General features: G+C 48.1%; 1 protein-coding gene across 4 annotated transcripts in view; it reads right to left on the bottom strand.

Annotated features, from left to right (window-relative positions):
• Positions 1-14,258, bottom strand: part of WASHC4 (WASH complex subunit 4) — a 1,230,387-nt gene that overhangs the window by 516,865 nt on the left and 699,264 nt on the right. For all 4 annotated transcript variants that reach the window (XM_069629940.1, XM_069629941.1, XM_069629942.1 and 1 more), the window contains one exon: positions 7,574-7,690. In XM_069629940.1, coding sequence (XP_069486041.1) covers positions 7,574-7,690 — 117 coding nt within the window. The remainder of the gene's footprint in view (positions 1-7,573; positions 7,691-14,258) is intronic.

Here is a 14,258-nt window from a genome sequence, read left to right as displayed (position 1 = left end):
CGCGACAAGCCTGGACCCCAGAAACAGCGTGTTCTGTGTTGAAATCAAGCAGGACTTTGGATAGTTCACTGATGTCAGGCTTGATCTTATTGGATGTCCGCGGAAGTTGCTGAACCCCCACAGTCCTTCAGAAATGTAACCCTCTGGACTGAATTTTAAGCAGCTATGGGAAAGGGACAAAATAACAAATTGCCAGATCTTGAACTTTGACAGATTTCTCAACCTGTAAAGATGACAAGAAGAAATAAACACTCATTTCAACTAACCTTTTCAATGCTGATGTAACTTCTGACATCCAAGTAAAATTATATTTTCGGCTCACAATGAGATTCTCACAAGATAATGAGAACTCTAAAATAAGACTGGTGGCCGCCCAATAACACAAGCGTAAATGACCTTGCAATGTAGTGTGAACAGCTGATATTCACCAGTTGGAAAAAACGGATCCCTGCAACTGTTCACTTATTACTTCTCTAAGCAAAACTTAATAATTGGATTCAGTTTCTTTCTCCACACAATAAAATACTAGTAGTTCAAAATCTTCTCCTCTAAAGAATATTATAAACCGTTGTCATTTATCTTATTTTCTTCATAAGCGCTCTGGAAATTGCTCCTCTACTCCTGTCTTCTTCCTGCACATCCAAACTCTCAAGGATAACTGCAAAAGTCCCAGACTTAAGTCAAATTTTACTGGCGCTCATAACATGGACCTCTCTGTTGGGCTGCTGACAATGAAAGGCAGTTTAGAATGTTCATCATCTGCCTTTCATTCACTCTCTGCCAATCAGAAAGCTTGCTGAGAACCTTGCTGGGAACCTCCACCTTGGCTAGGGAAGCTTAACATAGTTAAGGCCAAACCAACCTCATAAGTAACACTCTCTCCTGCTTCCCCTTGCACTCACCAACCAACCTGGGAAACCGAACCTGACAACTGAGAACTCCGGATCCATCAGCAGCCAGACAGTCCTGTCCATGTGTTCGACAGCGATCTGCCTTGACTTGGCCCGGATGAGCCAGTCATCGAGGTACGGATTCCCAGGCAAGCGGTGGTATCCGCAGACACTTCTGCTAGAACTTGTGTGTCCGTGGGTGAGAGCATCCAGCACCCATCGATCAGTGGAGATCTTTTCCCACTCGCTGACTAAGCCCACTAGCCAGCCTCCCACCGGGGGGCGTGGGTGGGGGACCGACATCCTGGCCGGGTCAATCCTGCTTCGGGGCCTGCATGCCACCATGGGAGCTACGACAGCGGCTGCCACCTCCAAAAGCCTTGGAATGACCCCTGTAGGCCCCCTGGGTCGGGGAACAGGAGGGTTGGCGGTATGAGGATGATCCCCTGTCGAAACTCTTCCACGATCTTCTGGAATTGCCTCCTGAGGCACGAAAGGAAAACTGATGCTACTGCAGCATGGCTAGGGCCCAGGCCGTCTCTGTGTCGGTCTTGATAGCCTGCAATGACTCGTCGACGGCCTTCCCAAAGAGATTGTCTGTCGAAAGGCATGTCCAGGACCCTTGTCTGAACTTCCTGCTGAAAATTGGTGGCTTTAAACAAGCCACGAGGACGGATGCAGACACTGTTCCCCGTCGATGTCCAGGGCCACGGTGATGGCATGTCCGATACCACCTCGACCTCCTGGAGAATTTCCAGCGCTTCGACCCTCTTGTCGTCGGGGAGAAATTCCAGCAGCTTGGCCATCTTGAACCAGAGCTCCCTGTCGTACCGGTGGTGTCCAACTTCTTCCCCTCACTGTCCGGGAGAAACAGAGGCCGAAGATGATGGATTTGAGGACATCTTCCTTGCAGCTGCCGAGACCATCGAGTCTGGGGAGGGATGCAACCGCAGTCACTTGGGCGCAGACTCCGGCTCCCAGTATTTCTTCTACAGCCTGTCTCTTTTTGCCGGGGCTTAGGCAGGATTCCTCAGCAGCGTCAGGCCCTCATCCCAGACGTCGTCCAGGAGCGGCACTGCCAGAATGGTCTTCCTCTTCGCCTCTCTGCGCTGGTAAAGGAATCCCTCCTTCTTGGTGGTCTCTGGCATCAGCTGGAAGAGCTCAGACACGAGGGCGACCATGGCGTGGAACGATCCCACTTCATCCGGTGGAGAAGCTCTCAGCGGAGGGGAGATGGAACCCTTGTCCGTGTCTGTCATTGCTGTGACCATCCCCGTATCCCTAGGGGGGAAGGTATGTGAGGCGGTTGATGAGGAGGAGTGGGATGCTGTTTCCTCTTATTCACCGGAGGGCCCGGTACCACCGGGGCCGGTGGTGCCGTTGTCATCCTCCTCTGGATCTCTGACACCAGCATGTGGAGATTTGATAGTATGTCCAGCTGTTAAGGAGAATTCTCTGTTTGGGCTGAATTTCCTAACCTAGTGAGTCCCCCAGCAGCTTTGCTGGATTTCTGGAGTTTGTTTTTTTCATCCTGCCAAGAGTGAGACTCTTTTCTCCCACTCTTGGACATTAATGTGGTTGATTCCTTTGAACGTCAATGTGTTCTATGGGCTATGGGGTCTTTTACTCCATAGGGTCTCATGTATTTTACTATGTGTTTTACACCGCACCCTCCGTGCCGTAACACTGGGGTGTCCTAGGTGACCCCCACCATAGACTCCATACCCTGGGACTGACTACTGTCTCCCATGGCATGTAAAGTCACCATTGGCTTTACTATACCTAAATTTACTAACAGAACCAGTACAAACCATCCTATTGTGGACATACTGGTAGGGGTAATCCGATTACCCCTGGGTCTGTTGTTCGAGGGGGCACTGTCCCGTCCCCCCTCGTCGAGTTTTGGCTGGTGGCAGTGGATACTACTTTTTATATTCGACCGCGAATATATTGCTATGGGATTCTTCCCATTGTTGGAGGCTAATACTTTTTCACCTAAGTCTCTAACATACCGCCGGTTTATTTATCCTAAATAAATCCACCGGTTGTTATTTTCTGCCAGAACTCGCTTTTTAAAATGGCGTATGTGTTCGCCTCTGTAACTCCGAACCAAAGGTTGAGCCCTTTGTTCCACTTTTGGCGGGCTTCTGTACAGAAGCCCTCCAGAGTGGTGCCATTCTGTCTGGGTACAACAGGGGGTGTGGGAGGGGGTTTAGGCACCCTGGACTGAGTTGCCTTGCCAACTCAAGTCGCACTCGGGTGTGATTGGCCCAAGTGGTGAGCCACCCCGCTCACCACTTAGCGTGTTTTGATTGACAGCTAGGCTGAATGAATGGGGGTTTTCTGCATAAAAGCAGGGCTTTTGGGACTGGATCTTCAGAAGTCGCCACAGGACCTAAGAATCCGACGAGGTTAAAGCTGAGCCGACCTGCAACGACGACACCTCCGGTGGAGCCCTGCTGAACCGACTCACCACTTCCCGACGACAGAGGAGATCTCCCTGCTGGAGAGTCTTCTTCCCTTGACTGGTGGGAACAACCGGTCCCTTGCTTTTTCTTCGCTCCCAGGACGTAGTGGTCGAATTGCCCGTGCTGAGCACCCCGGCAACCGGATAGCCACTAACCACTGTACCGCGACCAAAAGGTGGTTCCTTGTGATGGAGCGCTCCGCGGCTGGTCTCTTCCCTGGTGGTGCAACGATCTTCGCTTTCCTCAACGACGAGATTATCTCTTCTTCTGGCAAAGTCCCGACTTGCATCCACCACCAGGAACAACTGCCCCCGCCGGAGCTGTCTCTTCACTTACAAGGTACTGTGTCCGCCTGGCCTCCCTTGTGACGGTTAGCGTGAGGTGTCTTAAATCCTTACCTTTCCACTGCGTCGCCTCCAGACCTTCTTAATTTCTTGTTCTAAAACTGGTCCAACCTTTCTGTGACATTCTGCTACAAAGACTTGAAGTGCATTTCCACTGTGATACTTTTGGGACATACCGCCTTGCCTCTCTCCGAGTGGGCCTGGCGTCTGAACTTTGTGATCTACAGTAGACCCTCCCTTACTTGTCTTGCATTTGCTTCGTAAAAGTGTTGGTACTGAGTTGGTTTCATACCCTGCCTTTTCTCTCCCGTTCTAACGAATATTAGAGTGCAATCTAGGTTAAAGCATTCACTTCTGTCTGCAAATAAGTGGTGCCGTGGAACCTAGACTTGTCGAAATATTGTTAGGGGATTGATATCTACTTATAGTAATTGAAGTTGTTTGCCGTATTAGTGCCAGTGTGTTTTCCATAGATGTGTTTTTAAATAGATAATTATATATTTACACCCAAGCTCTGATCAGTGTCTGCTTGTTCTACTGTGTGAATTACCCTATCTTGTACGCTCTAAATACTGCCTAACTCATCTTGAGAGAAGTCTAACTGCTCAGCCACAGCTACCAGGTAAATCTGAGTGGTACAGACTGCTACCAATTTACTGCTGACTCCTGTAGACTTAAATCTTTTGCAGTGGTCCGAGAGGGAACTGCACAGGTTTCTGCCTAACTCCAGCGACACGTCTCTGGGAGGTGGAGGGGGAGTAGGCTTGCTGGGCCTGGCGCCTACGTCGTCTCCACCACCGTCCCCCTCAACGATTCCACTGTCTTTGTCGTCCTCTGCATTTCCGCCGTCGTTGTTCCCCACGTCCTCCAGGACTGAGTGAACGGACATCATACCCTCTTCATCCGAAGACAAAATACCCGTGCCCTGGAGCACTGTGGAGGCCTCCACTGACCCCCCCTTTTTTGCATCCTGAGGGGTCCGAGCCGGGCTCAGGGCTGGCATCCTTTTCTCCAGTGTTATCTCCACCGGCTTGGCCAAAGCCTCCGGCTGGGAGGAAGGGCCACTCTGGGCGTTGCAGCGGTCACCTGGACCGGATAAGCCCCTTTCGCCTTTAACTTCTCCTGGACCACCTGACCCTGCGCCTTGGACTTCTCGACTTCTCCCGCAGCATCCCGGGTTTCACAGATTTCCTCTTCGAGGGGGAGCTGGAGCGATGACTTGAGATGGAGGCCAATGGCGAAGATGAGCGCGCCCTGTTCATCGCGGGTCCCGCTTGCGATGCGACCCAGACGGAACTGGACCTGCAGTGCTTGGCCTGGTCTTGGGCCCCCACCATGCATCAAGCGCCCTCAAAGGACTTAGAATCCCGCTCCTCTGACCGACCGGTCCTGGATGAGGCATGTCCCTGCTTGCCGCACGGGGTAGAGACCTTGGTGCTGAGCCACGCCGCCAATCTACTGTGCCGATCCTGCACGGTGCGTTTGGTGAATCCCAGCCACATTACGCAACCCACTTCCTTGTGGTCCGAATGGAGACAGTAGAGGCACTGGGAGCGTTTGTCCTCCACAAACTCATTCCTCAATCCGCAGCTGGAGCAGATCTTGACGAGAGAACCTCTGTCGTCCTTCTCCTCCGACATGGTCCAGCATGCAGTGTAGGCTCGATGGCCTTCTGGAATCTTCGATTAACTCTCTGCGATTCCTGCCCTTGAGGGGCGATGAGAGACGCCGACAAACAGATCCCTGCTTGCCGGTCAAAGGAACGAAAGAGCACACAGGCTCTATTTGACAAAAATCTAAACTTATTAACGAAAAAGAGTGAAAACGTAGAAAAGCTCTCGGCGCAAACCACGAGGACTCCCAACACTTGAACGTGCAGTAAAAATCTGAAGATGATGCCAGAAGAGGGGCTTAGGGAGAGGGCCAGTCATTGGCTGGGGGCAGTATGACCCAGAGCTCAGTGATTGGTTTATAGGAGAAAGACAGTTTGTAAGTGAAACTTTTTGTAAAATATTTTATTTAAAACAATTTTTTTTACAGAGAATTCCCGGCCTGACGATGCGGAGTAATCATGAGCATGTGAATCCATGCCAGACCCCATACCAGAGAATTTAATTTTTCAGTGTGCTCTTAAGGCCTAAATAAAGACCTGTATTTTTATAATTTACGATCTAAGCTGAATTATTATCTGGTATTCTGTGTGGACTCATTGAGGGCCCCCCCCCCCCCCCGACAATGCTCGTATTCTCCCGAGACTGAGCCTTGACTGCTCTAGAACACACCCTCTCAGAGCTCCTTCTTCACCATAACTAGGGTGGCCACCAGGCCAGATTCTAGAAATCCATCTTAACAGCAAGTTGCAAAATTATCATACTTGGTCCCCAGCTCACTGAACCCCAGGGGAATCCGGGAAAATGTTCATGGAAAGAGAGAACCAAGAGTGAATTTTAGTAGAGTTCCACGCAAGTTCACATTTCCATGTTGGGCTACCTGATCTCCAAAGATCCAGAGCGGTGCTTCAGACCTTGGACTAGCGTGGCCAACCTTTTTCGGCGCCTTTGAGGATCAGACCACCCTGAATGCTTCGGAAATGACCCAGTGGACTGACCAGCTCTCTCGTGGGCTAGCTCGGCAGAAGCATCACCATTCTGTGGTTGCAACCGGAACAAAGGCAGTCGCCAGCTTGTAATATAAGTCGCCTTCCCTGTGAATTTCAATGTCCCAGTCTAATAGGATCCTACCCTAGAGAATATTCTTCAACCGGGACTGGAACACCACACCTGCCATCGTCTGTGAATTAGCTATCGCTAAAACTCACATTCCCCCATCCTGTGAAATGTCCTGAAGAGGCTTGCATCAGTGAATCCTGCATTTCCTCTTCGCCAGGGGTTGCATCGTGCATCTGGACCCGACCAGAAGAATCCTTGCATCTGCATCACCTAGGCACTGCTCGCTGGAACCAATTGCAGGAAATTCAACCCCCAGCGACCCCCCAGTCAACTCATCAAGTAATCTGGTAAATTCAGAGTCGGGGGGGGGGGGAGAGTTTGAGTAAACGTAAAGCATTCGCCTTCTCCTGTCCTCCATACAATAGCATTGTGAACTAGTCCTTTTGTATCCTAACATTCCATAGCATTTGATCGTCGAACATGGGTAGTATCATGTGAAAGATAACACAATTTACCTACCTGGTACCATTGTTAATATTTTCTAAGAATCCATCACCAAGACAAGTAACTTACCTACAGAGACTACATTCTGGGGGGTAGCAGTGTGGTTCCTGTGACTTTTGGGCTCACAGCCCCATTCGTCTTAGGGATTGGACTGCTGAAGTTAGGGAAATTCACTTGTGACTTGGTTCCATCTTTACTGCATTAATTTGCTTACCTCTTATGTTAAGTAATTTTAATGCATTGTAAGAACCTATGGTGAATGTATATATGTTTATTGTTCAGTATTGTGCAATAATATCACCTGCTAGTTTCTTTAAGTATGAGTAAAGGCCTAGAATATATACATTCCTGTGAAAATGGAATTATTGTGTGCTTCATCTGTGTGGACTCATTGTGGACCCCTGACCCCACTCTCACTCTCCTGAGAATAGGTTTGACCACTTTCCATGTTTACCTTGATTGTGTTTTTGGCGCACCTCTCAGAGTTCCCTGTTCACTAAAACTAGGGTGACCTCTTAAAATCTGTACACTGGGCCAGATTCTAGAAATCCATCTGAACACAAACCTTGCTATAATTGATAAAGCGATAAACAACAGTGCAGACAATCAGATGTATTTACAACACCGGAGCATATAACGTATCTCACTAATTATTTTAAACCAAAACTGAAAGAATAAGAGAATAATGAGAGATGTACCTCACTTAAGACAGCCATAGTTTCTTGGTCATAAGACTCCAAAAGGACTTGGTAAGACTCCAGGTGGCTGGCATGTGTCATTGCAGGTACACAGTTCCACAACGCACTGAACATGAACTGAGAAATGTTAGTAAAAGAGGGAACCATTAGATGGAACATCCAAAGTATAGCACATGTGCAATCATAACGATGAGAAAACCTTAAGCAGTCACCTATAGACTGGATGCTATGCATGCATACAGGACACACGTATTATGTACGCATTCGGTTTATTAGCACAAAGTAGGTCTGAAGCCACTGAGCGCTGTACAACAAAGGGAATACGTTAATAGCTCACAATAATATGCATACAATTTGAGGGGAAAAGAATTAAAGTTAGTGGCATGTTTGAGTTTTAGGCTTTAATACTGCACCACATCACTGTAGTAGCAACCACCAGGGGTATCCGGTCCAGATGAGTGAAGGTGTCACGCGCGGACCTTCATATGATTCGCAGTGCCTTCGTGCCTCTTTGAGATTACAGCCGTTCCGTGTCTCCAAACGGGGCACGACCACCTCTTTGTGGCAGAAATGGAGGTTGCCATGGAAACTATCAACAAAGGCAAGTCTCCCATGTTACGTGAGACGCCCACGGCTCTTGCGAAAGCACGCTCCCGCTCAAGCCCTGCCCCGGCATACAGCATAAAGTCACTGCATGACTACGGATCAGGGCTTCTAATTAGCGTTACCGTACCTTCTTTCAGCGCGTTACTGATTTTGCTACGGTTGACAGACTACTTTTCATCATCCACCCTGAAGCTCTTCCTTCTTGATTCCCGTATTGCTTGGCTACATGGCTTCGACTACGGACTGGTTACTGACTCTTCCTTGCCTGCCAATTCCACTACAGCGCTACTTTCTGGCCTTTGACTACGGAAGGTTTACCCACGCTGCCTTGCCTGCCGATTCCACTACAGCGCTGACTCCTGGCGGATAACGGACTACTTTCAGTTCGCTTTCTGGTGTTTACTTCAGTGTTACTTCCTGAATCTAACTCTGGATCAACTTAAGACTCTGCCTGCCTCCTGGAGTTCCGTAAGATTGTTAGTTTCTTTGGGGTTTCACAAAGTACTGTTGCATTCTAGCACCCGACTTTAACCAATAGCTACAACAGTTTCTAACCATTGAATCATCACTCATTCTGCGGTATTCCATTTGAAGACTCACCTGAAACGTGCACGTACGAATGCTCTGCAGCTCAGTGCACCAACCCGTTACCAGTGTTTCCCTTGTGCCGCCCGAGGTAGTCTCCCCTTACTAATCCTCCCTTTTCTTATTTTTTTCCTGTCGTTGCTTGTGGTACTTCCTTGACTCCAGACTCTCTTCTTGGTGGTAAGAACAACTGATAATTGTATAGGAGGGGGGGTTGTCCGGGGTGATGGTTATAGGTGATTAAAACTTGATTTTGGGTTCTTAATGTAGGTTCAGATTCCCTATCCTTAGCAAGACAACTATACAGGTATTTCAGAACCTCAGTTGTTAATTTTGTTGTATAGCGGTTCAACCCAGTATCACTCACTCTTTGTCCTTTCTTTGCAGCAATGGTACAAGCGGTATGTGTGTTGCCCACTCTTGTGGGATCTGCCTGTCTTTCCAGAACAGCAGAGGGGTGTATCGTAAAAAAAAAAAAAAGAGTTCCCTCAAGTTGAGGAGGCCCGATATCTGGGAGGTCGTATTGAAATCGGGCTCACTACCAAGTCAACTAGTCCTGCTCCTTGGTTCGCCACGCTGTTCTCAGGACGCCTTTACAACACCCCAGGCTGAATAGTTGCGGTGAGTAACAGAGGGGTACTGTCTAGAGCAGGGGGTCTGCAACCTTTAGCTCCTCAGAGGTTTTGGATCACAACTCCCATAAGCCTTAGCCGGCACAGTCAATGCGAAGGGATCATAAGAGTCACAGTCCAAACAGCTGGAGAGCTGCAATGTGCTGATTCCATGTATATGGAGGAGGGGGGTAGGGATACAGGCCAGGGATGGACAGGCAGACCCATCCTGGGTTGAGATAAACGTAAATATCACAGCCACTGCAACGTTTATTCTCTTACATATTTTCAGTGCTCGTATAGAACATGGAACAGTCTAGTTAATCATGTGGGACGATATACTCTTGGGTTTTACACACATGAAGTCGAAAAATAGTGGAAACTAGAGAACAGCTAAAATGTATTTGGAGTGCACATTTCCAATATCAGAACCTTAGGAGTTAGGTGGGGGGATTAAAATGTTCTCCCCCCTTAATCCTCAATTCCCCTGGGACTCATTGCATGACTACGGCAGAAAAGGGATGAAATGTATGAGTGCAGAAGCTACTCTTACTTAAGGGTTTTTGTAGGGTCCTGTCACATTATGCTGCAAACAAATAGTAGGGGTTAAAACGGTGCAAGTGCCTGTGGTGGCAAGTGGTGTTTGCTGGTGTTCTCCCCGACACATGGCTCCTTTAATTTTTGATCAGGTGTGCTGTGCACGCAGAAGAGGAAGGAATTAAAGCCTCACACCTCCGCGGAGCGGTGGCAAGTGGTGTTCGCAGGTGAATGAGGAAATCCCTCACCCAGCAGCGCTCTCTACGAATCCACCGTCAGGAGAATGGTGGTGCACATCAAAAGCCTGGCAGGAGCCAGAACCCGGCAGCAGGTAAGACGGCATGTTCTCCCTGATGTCCCCCTGAACAAGTTGTGAACCTTCCGTGTCCAGCCCTTATGAATAACCGAATTAAAAAGTGAGCCGGCCGCCGTGCCACGAATGAATACGCTGGTGATACTCTGAAAGACTCTAAGGAGCAGGCACTGACGCTGTTTGAAAGAGGCGACTCGGCCAGCTTCCTCATAAGTAAGAAGTGAGAGCTTGAAAACACATGATCGGGGGCCGAACTCCAATACGGAAAAAAAAAATGATCAGGCAAACATGGAATTTCATGCTGGCAGCTATAGAGGGGGAAAGTGAGTCTGCCCCGGTGTCATGCCACCTGGAAATGCCCCAAACAGTGGCACCGGTGGAAATAAGAGCAAGAGCCAAGGGAGTTCTGCCCCCACAGAAGGGGGGATAAATGGTCCATGCTTATGCAGATTGGAGGCACACAAGTGGAAGCAATAATGCAAAATGCCATGCAACAGTGTGAGCCGGAGGCCAAAAAGCAGACTAATGAACAGGCTGCCCCGCCTGAAAGGCAAGAATTGAAAAATTCTGATTTAGCAGTGCAGCTAGCAAAGGACCGTATTGACCGTACAGAAAAAAAAAAATCACGCTGCAAAAACTAAAGAGCTTATCTACCATTAAGGACCGTCTGGCAGCATTAAATTATGAAATACCTACTGCAGAGAAGAGCCATGTTAATATTGTGCATCCTGTCTCGTCTAACTCCGTCAAGATCAACGACCAGGGCGCTCACAAATTTGGGGTCAAGTCACAATGAAACTGGCCTATTGACATTTTCAGTAAACTCAGACATAAGTAAAGAAAGGAGACCCGAGAGTGAAGACGACCAGAGAGGCATGAATGAGGGCAATATGCCAAATAACAGCAGAAAGGATATGTCATCACGATCAGGAGGTGATGATTCCATGTCATCACGATCAGAAGGTGACGCAGCCAAACTGCCATAGGTGTGGGGCAGATCTAATACAAATACAAATATTCTGGGGATGTGCACAAGTACTCGGATTTTGGGGGCAGATAGAAAGTGCTTGTAGAAGAGCAGGGATTGCAAGGTACGCATGGAACCCAAAGGAATGCCTGCTAGGTGCGAATCCCAGGGACGGCAAGTCCAAGCATCTCACAAAGTTTATGGGCTTGGTGTGCTTACTGGCCAAAAGATGCATCGCTATGGCGTGCAAATCAGCGAGAGACCCGCAATATGCACGCTGGCACAAAGAGTTTGAACATTGGGTGGAGGTGGAAACGAGAGTGTGGGGCAACATGGTGGAAAAATCGGAGGCAAACTCCAGTGCCGCCTACGAATCCTGGAAAACACTGACCTCAGACATGTTCAATCCCTCAGACAAACCCCCATGAGCGCTTGCACACCAACTATGGAACAGTGTCTCGTTAGGACGCCAGATTAATTGGAATTGGGGGGCTAGGTCGTGTACCAAAACATCTGCACTCTACACAACGCGCTGGACTTCAAAGTTGCCCTTGAAGTGAAGACTGTTTATGTTGGTTGTTCTGTTTTTTGCTCAATATAAAAGGCCTTTAGATTGTACACTGTGTGAGTGGAGTAAGGCGGACACTGAGGTGCTCCATGTATGTAAGACTGCTAATATTTAAATGGCAATAAAAACATTTCAAAATAAAAGAAAATACTGAGAAAGAAAAACAGAGCCTTACAGCAAAAAAGGACCAACTATTTAAAACACTGGAAGAAAAAAGATTAGCTCTGGGAGAGGTGCGACTGAGCGAACCTGTTAGGGAGAATTCTCTGTTTAGGCTGAATTTCCTAACCTAGTGAGTCCCCCAGCAGCTTTGCTGGATTTCTGGGGTTTATTTTTTTCTCCTGCCAAGTGTGAGACTCTTTTACCCTCACTCGTGGGCAACTCTAGTCGCACTCCATCCGAAGTGGCCCAAGCATGTTTGAGTGACAGCTAGGCTGAGTGAATGGGGGTTTGCTGCATAAAAGCAGGGCTTTGGGGACTGGAACTTCAGAAGTCGCCACAGGACCTAAGAATCCGACGAGGGCGAAGCTGAGCCGTCCTGCCACGACACCACCACCGGTGGAGCCCTGCTGCACTGCCTCACCACTTTTCCCAACGACAGAGGAGATCTCCCGCCGGAGAGTCTTCTTCCTTTGACTGGTGGGGATAAGCAGTTTCACCGTCTTTTCGCTTTCCCTACGTACCTCGTGGCCGCCTTGCCCGTGCCAAGCACCCCGGCAACCGGGATAACACGTTTTACCACGACCGCGAAACCAAGGTACCACCTTTAACCGGAAAACTCTGCGGCTGGTTTCTTCCCTGATAGTGCAACGACCTTCATCTTTCCTCCAAGTCGAGATCTTCTCTTCCCCTGGACGACGACGCAACTTGCACCCACTACCGGGAACAACTGCCACCGCTGGAGGATCCTTCCCACTTAAGGTACCGTGTCCCGCCTGGCTTCCCTTGCTACCGACTGTACGGGGTAGATTTAGCCCCCGGCTTTCGAACCTGGGTTAGCCTGGGACACCTTGGCTAAACTTTTCTAAGCCTCTCTAAACTCTTCTTGAACCCTCTGCAAGACTTTCTAAGCCTAGTGTAACTGTGTGATCTTGGGCGCATTTGTGCTCTGCTCTCTCTAAGAGTGGGCCCAGCCTTTGGACTTTGGCTCACCAGTGACTTTTTGCTCTCTGCCTTGCTAACAGTGTTCCTGAATCATAGAGTGGTGTACCTCTTCATATTCTGTCTTTTTCCCTCCCTTTCTCACAAACTTATTAGAGAGCAATCTAGTTAAGCGCTCACCTCTGTATGAAAATAAGTGGCGTTTTACTGTGATTTATCTAATAGGGAAAAAGGGGTGTATATATCAAGATAGTATCTGTGTTTAGGATAAGTTTACAATAAGAGTGCTAGAGTGTTTCAACTGTGTGTTTTTAAATAAATAATTACATACTTTGATACCAAAGCTCTGGTCAGGGTTTACTTGTTCTATTGTGTTCTCTTGACCTATCGTGAATACTCTGTATACTGCCTAACTCTTTTTGAGGGAAGTCTGACTGCTCAGCCACAGCTACCAGGTAAATCTGGGTGGTACAGACTGCTACCAAGTGGGTTTACTGCCAACACCTGTAGTCTTAAATCTTTTGCAGTGTTCCCTAAGGGAACTGCACAGGTTTCTGCCTAACATGACCCTGCCGAAGAGTTGGAAATAAAAGAACTTCACGTCAACTATCCAGAGTATGCAAATGAGAAACAGGGAGCAAATAAGAACAGAACCCCAAGCCAGAAATAAAGACCGGAGAGTATGCTTGGCGAGATTTAATACCGGGACATGATGCTCCCATCCTGAATCATAGAAATGTAAAGAAGCTCTTCCAACACATCCCGGCATTGAGATATATATATATATATATATATATATATATATATATATATACATACACACACAATATATATATATACACACACACACACACACACACACACGCGATATCAGGGTGGTGGAGTTAGGTCATCCGCTCATCCTCCATCTTGACTCCCAATTAATCAAGGATGCTCTACTGGAAAACAGTGACAAACTCCTACCCTTGGGACATGAATTAAGCAATTATCAGGAGATCGACAAACCGAGAATGAAGAAGACGGTAGTAAGAAGATCGAGCAAGTTTCACTCCAAGAATAATCTAGCGAGTGTAAAAGAGAAAGCCGATGAATACGAATGCCGATGAATACGAATGCCGATGAATACGAATGCCGATGAATACGAATGCCGATGAATACGAATCACTAAAAGAAAGCAGCTGCTATTCTCACAAAAGCCTTCCGCTGCTAATATTCACCAGTCAGAACCAAATTCACAACAATAGGATAAGGCACAACATTAGGATTGGCTAGCTGGGGCTCTGGGAAAACCCAAGCAACACTAGATCGGTGGGAACCATGAAGAGAATAGACTCCTCATCGGCTCTTGGAATACAAAGGGATTCAAATCCCTGTTTGCTAAAAAAATCTTGCCCGCT

The sequence above is a fragment of the Ambystoma mexicanum genome, chromosome 12 (assembly GCF_040938575.1).
Source record: "Ambystoma mexicanum isolate Mex_15411 chromosome 12, UKY_AmexF1_1, whole genome shotgun sequence".
Lineage (NCBI taxonomy): Eukaryota > Metazoa > Chordata > Amphibia > Caudata > Ambystomatidae > Ambystoma > Ambystoma mexicanum.
Note: the sequence above shows the minus strand (reverse complement) of the source record. Positions and strands in the feature narration are given on the sequence as shown.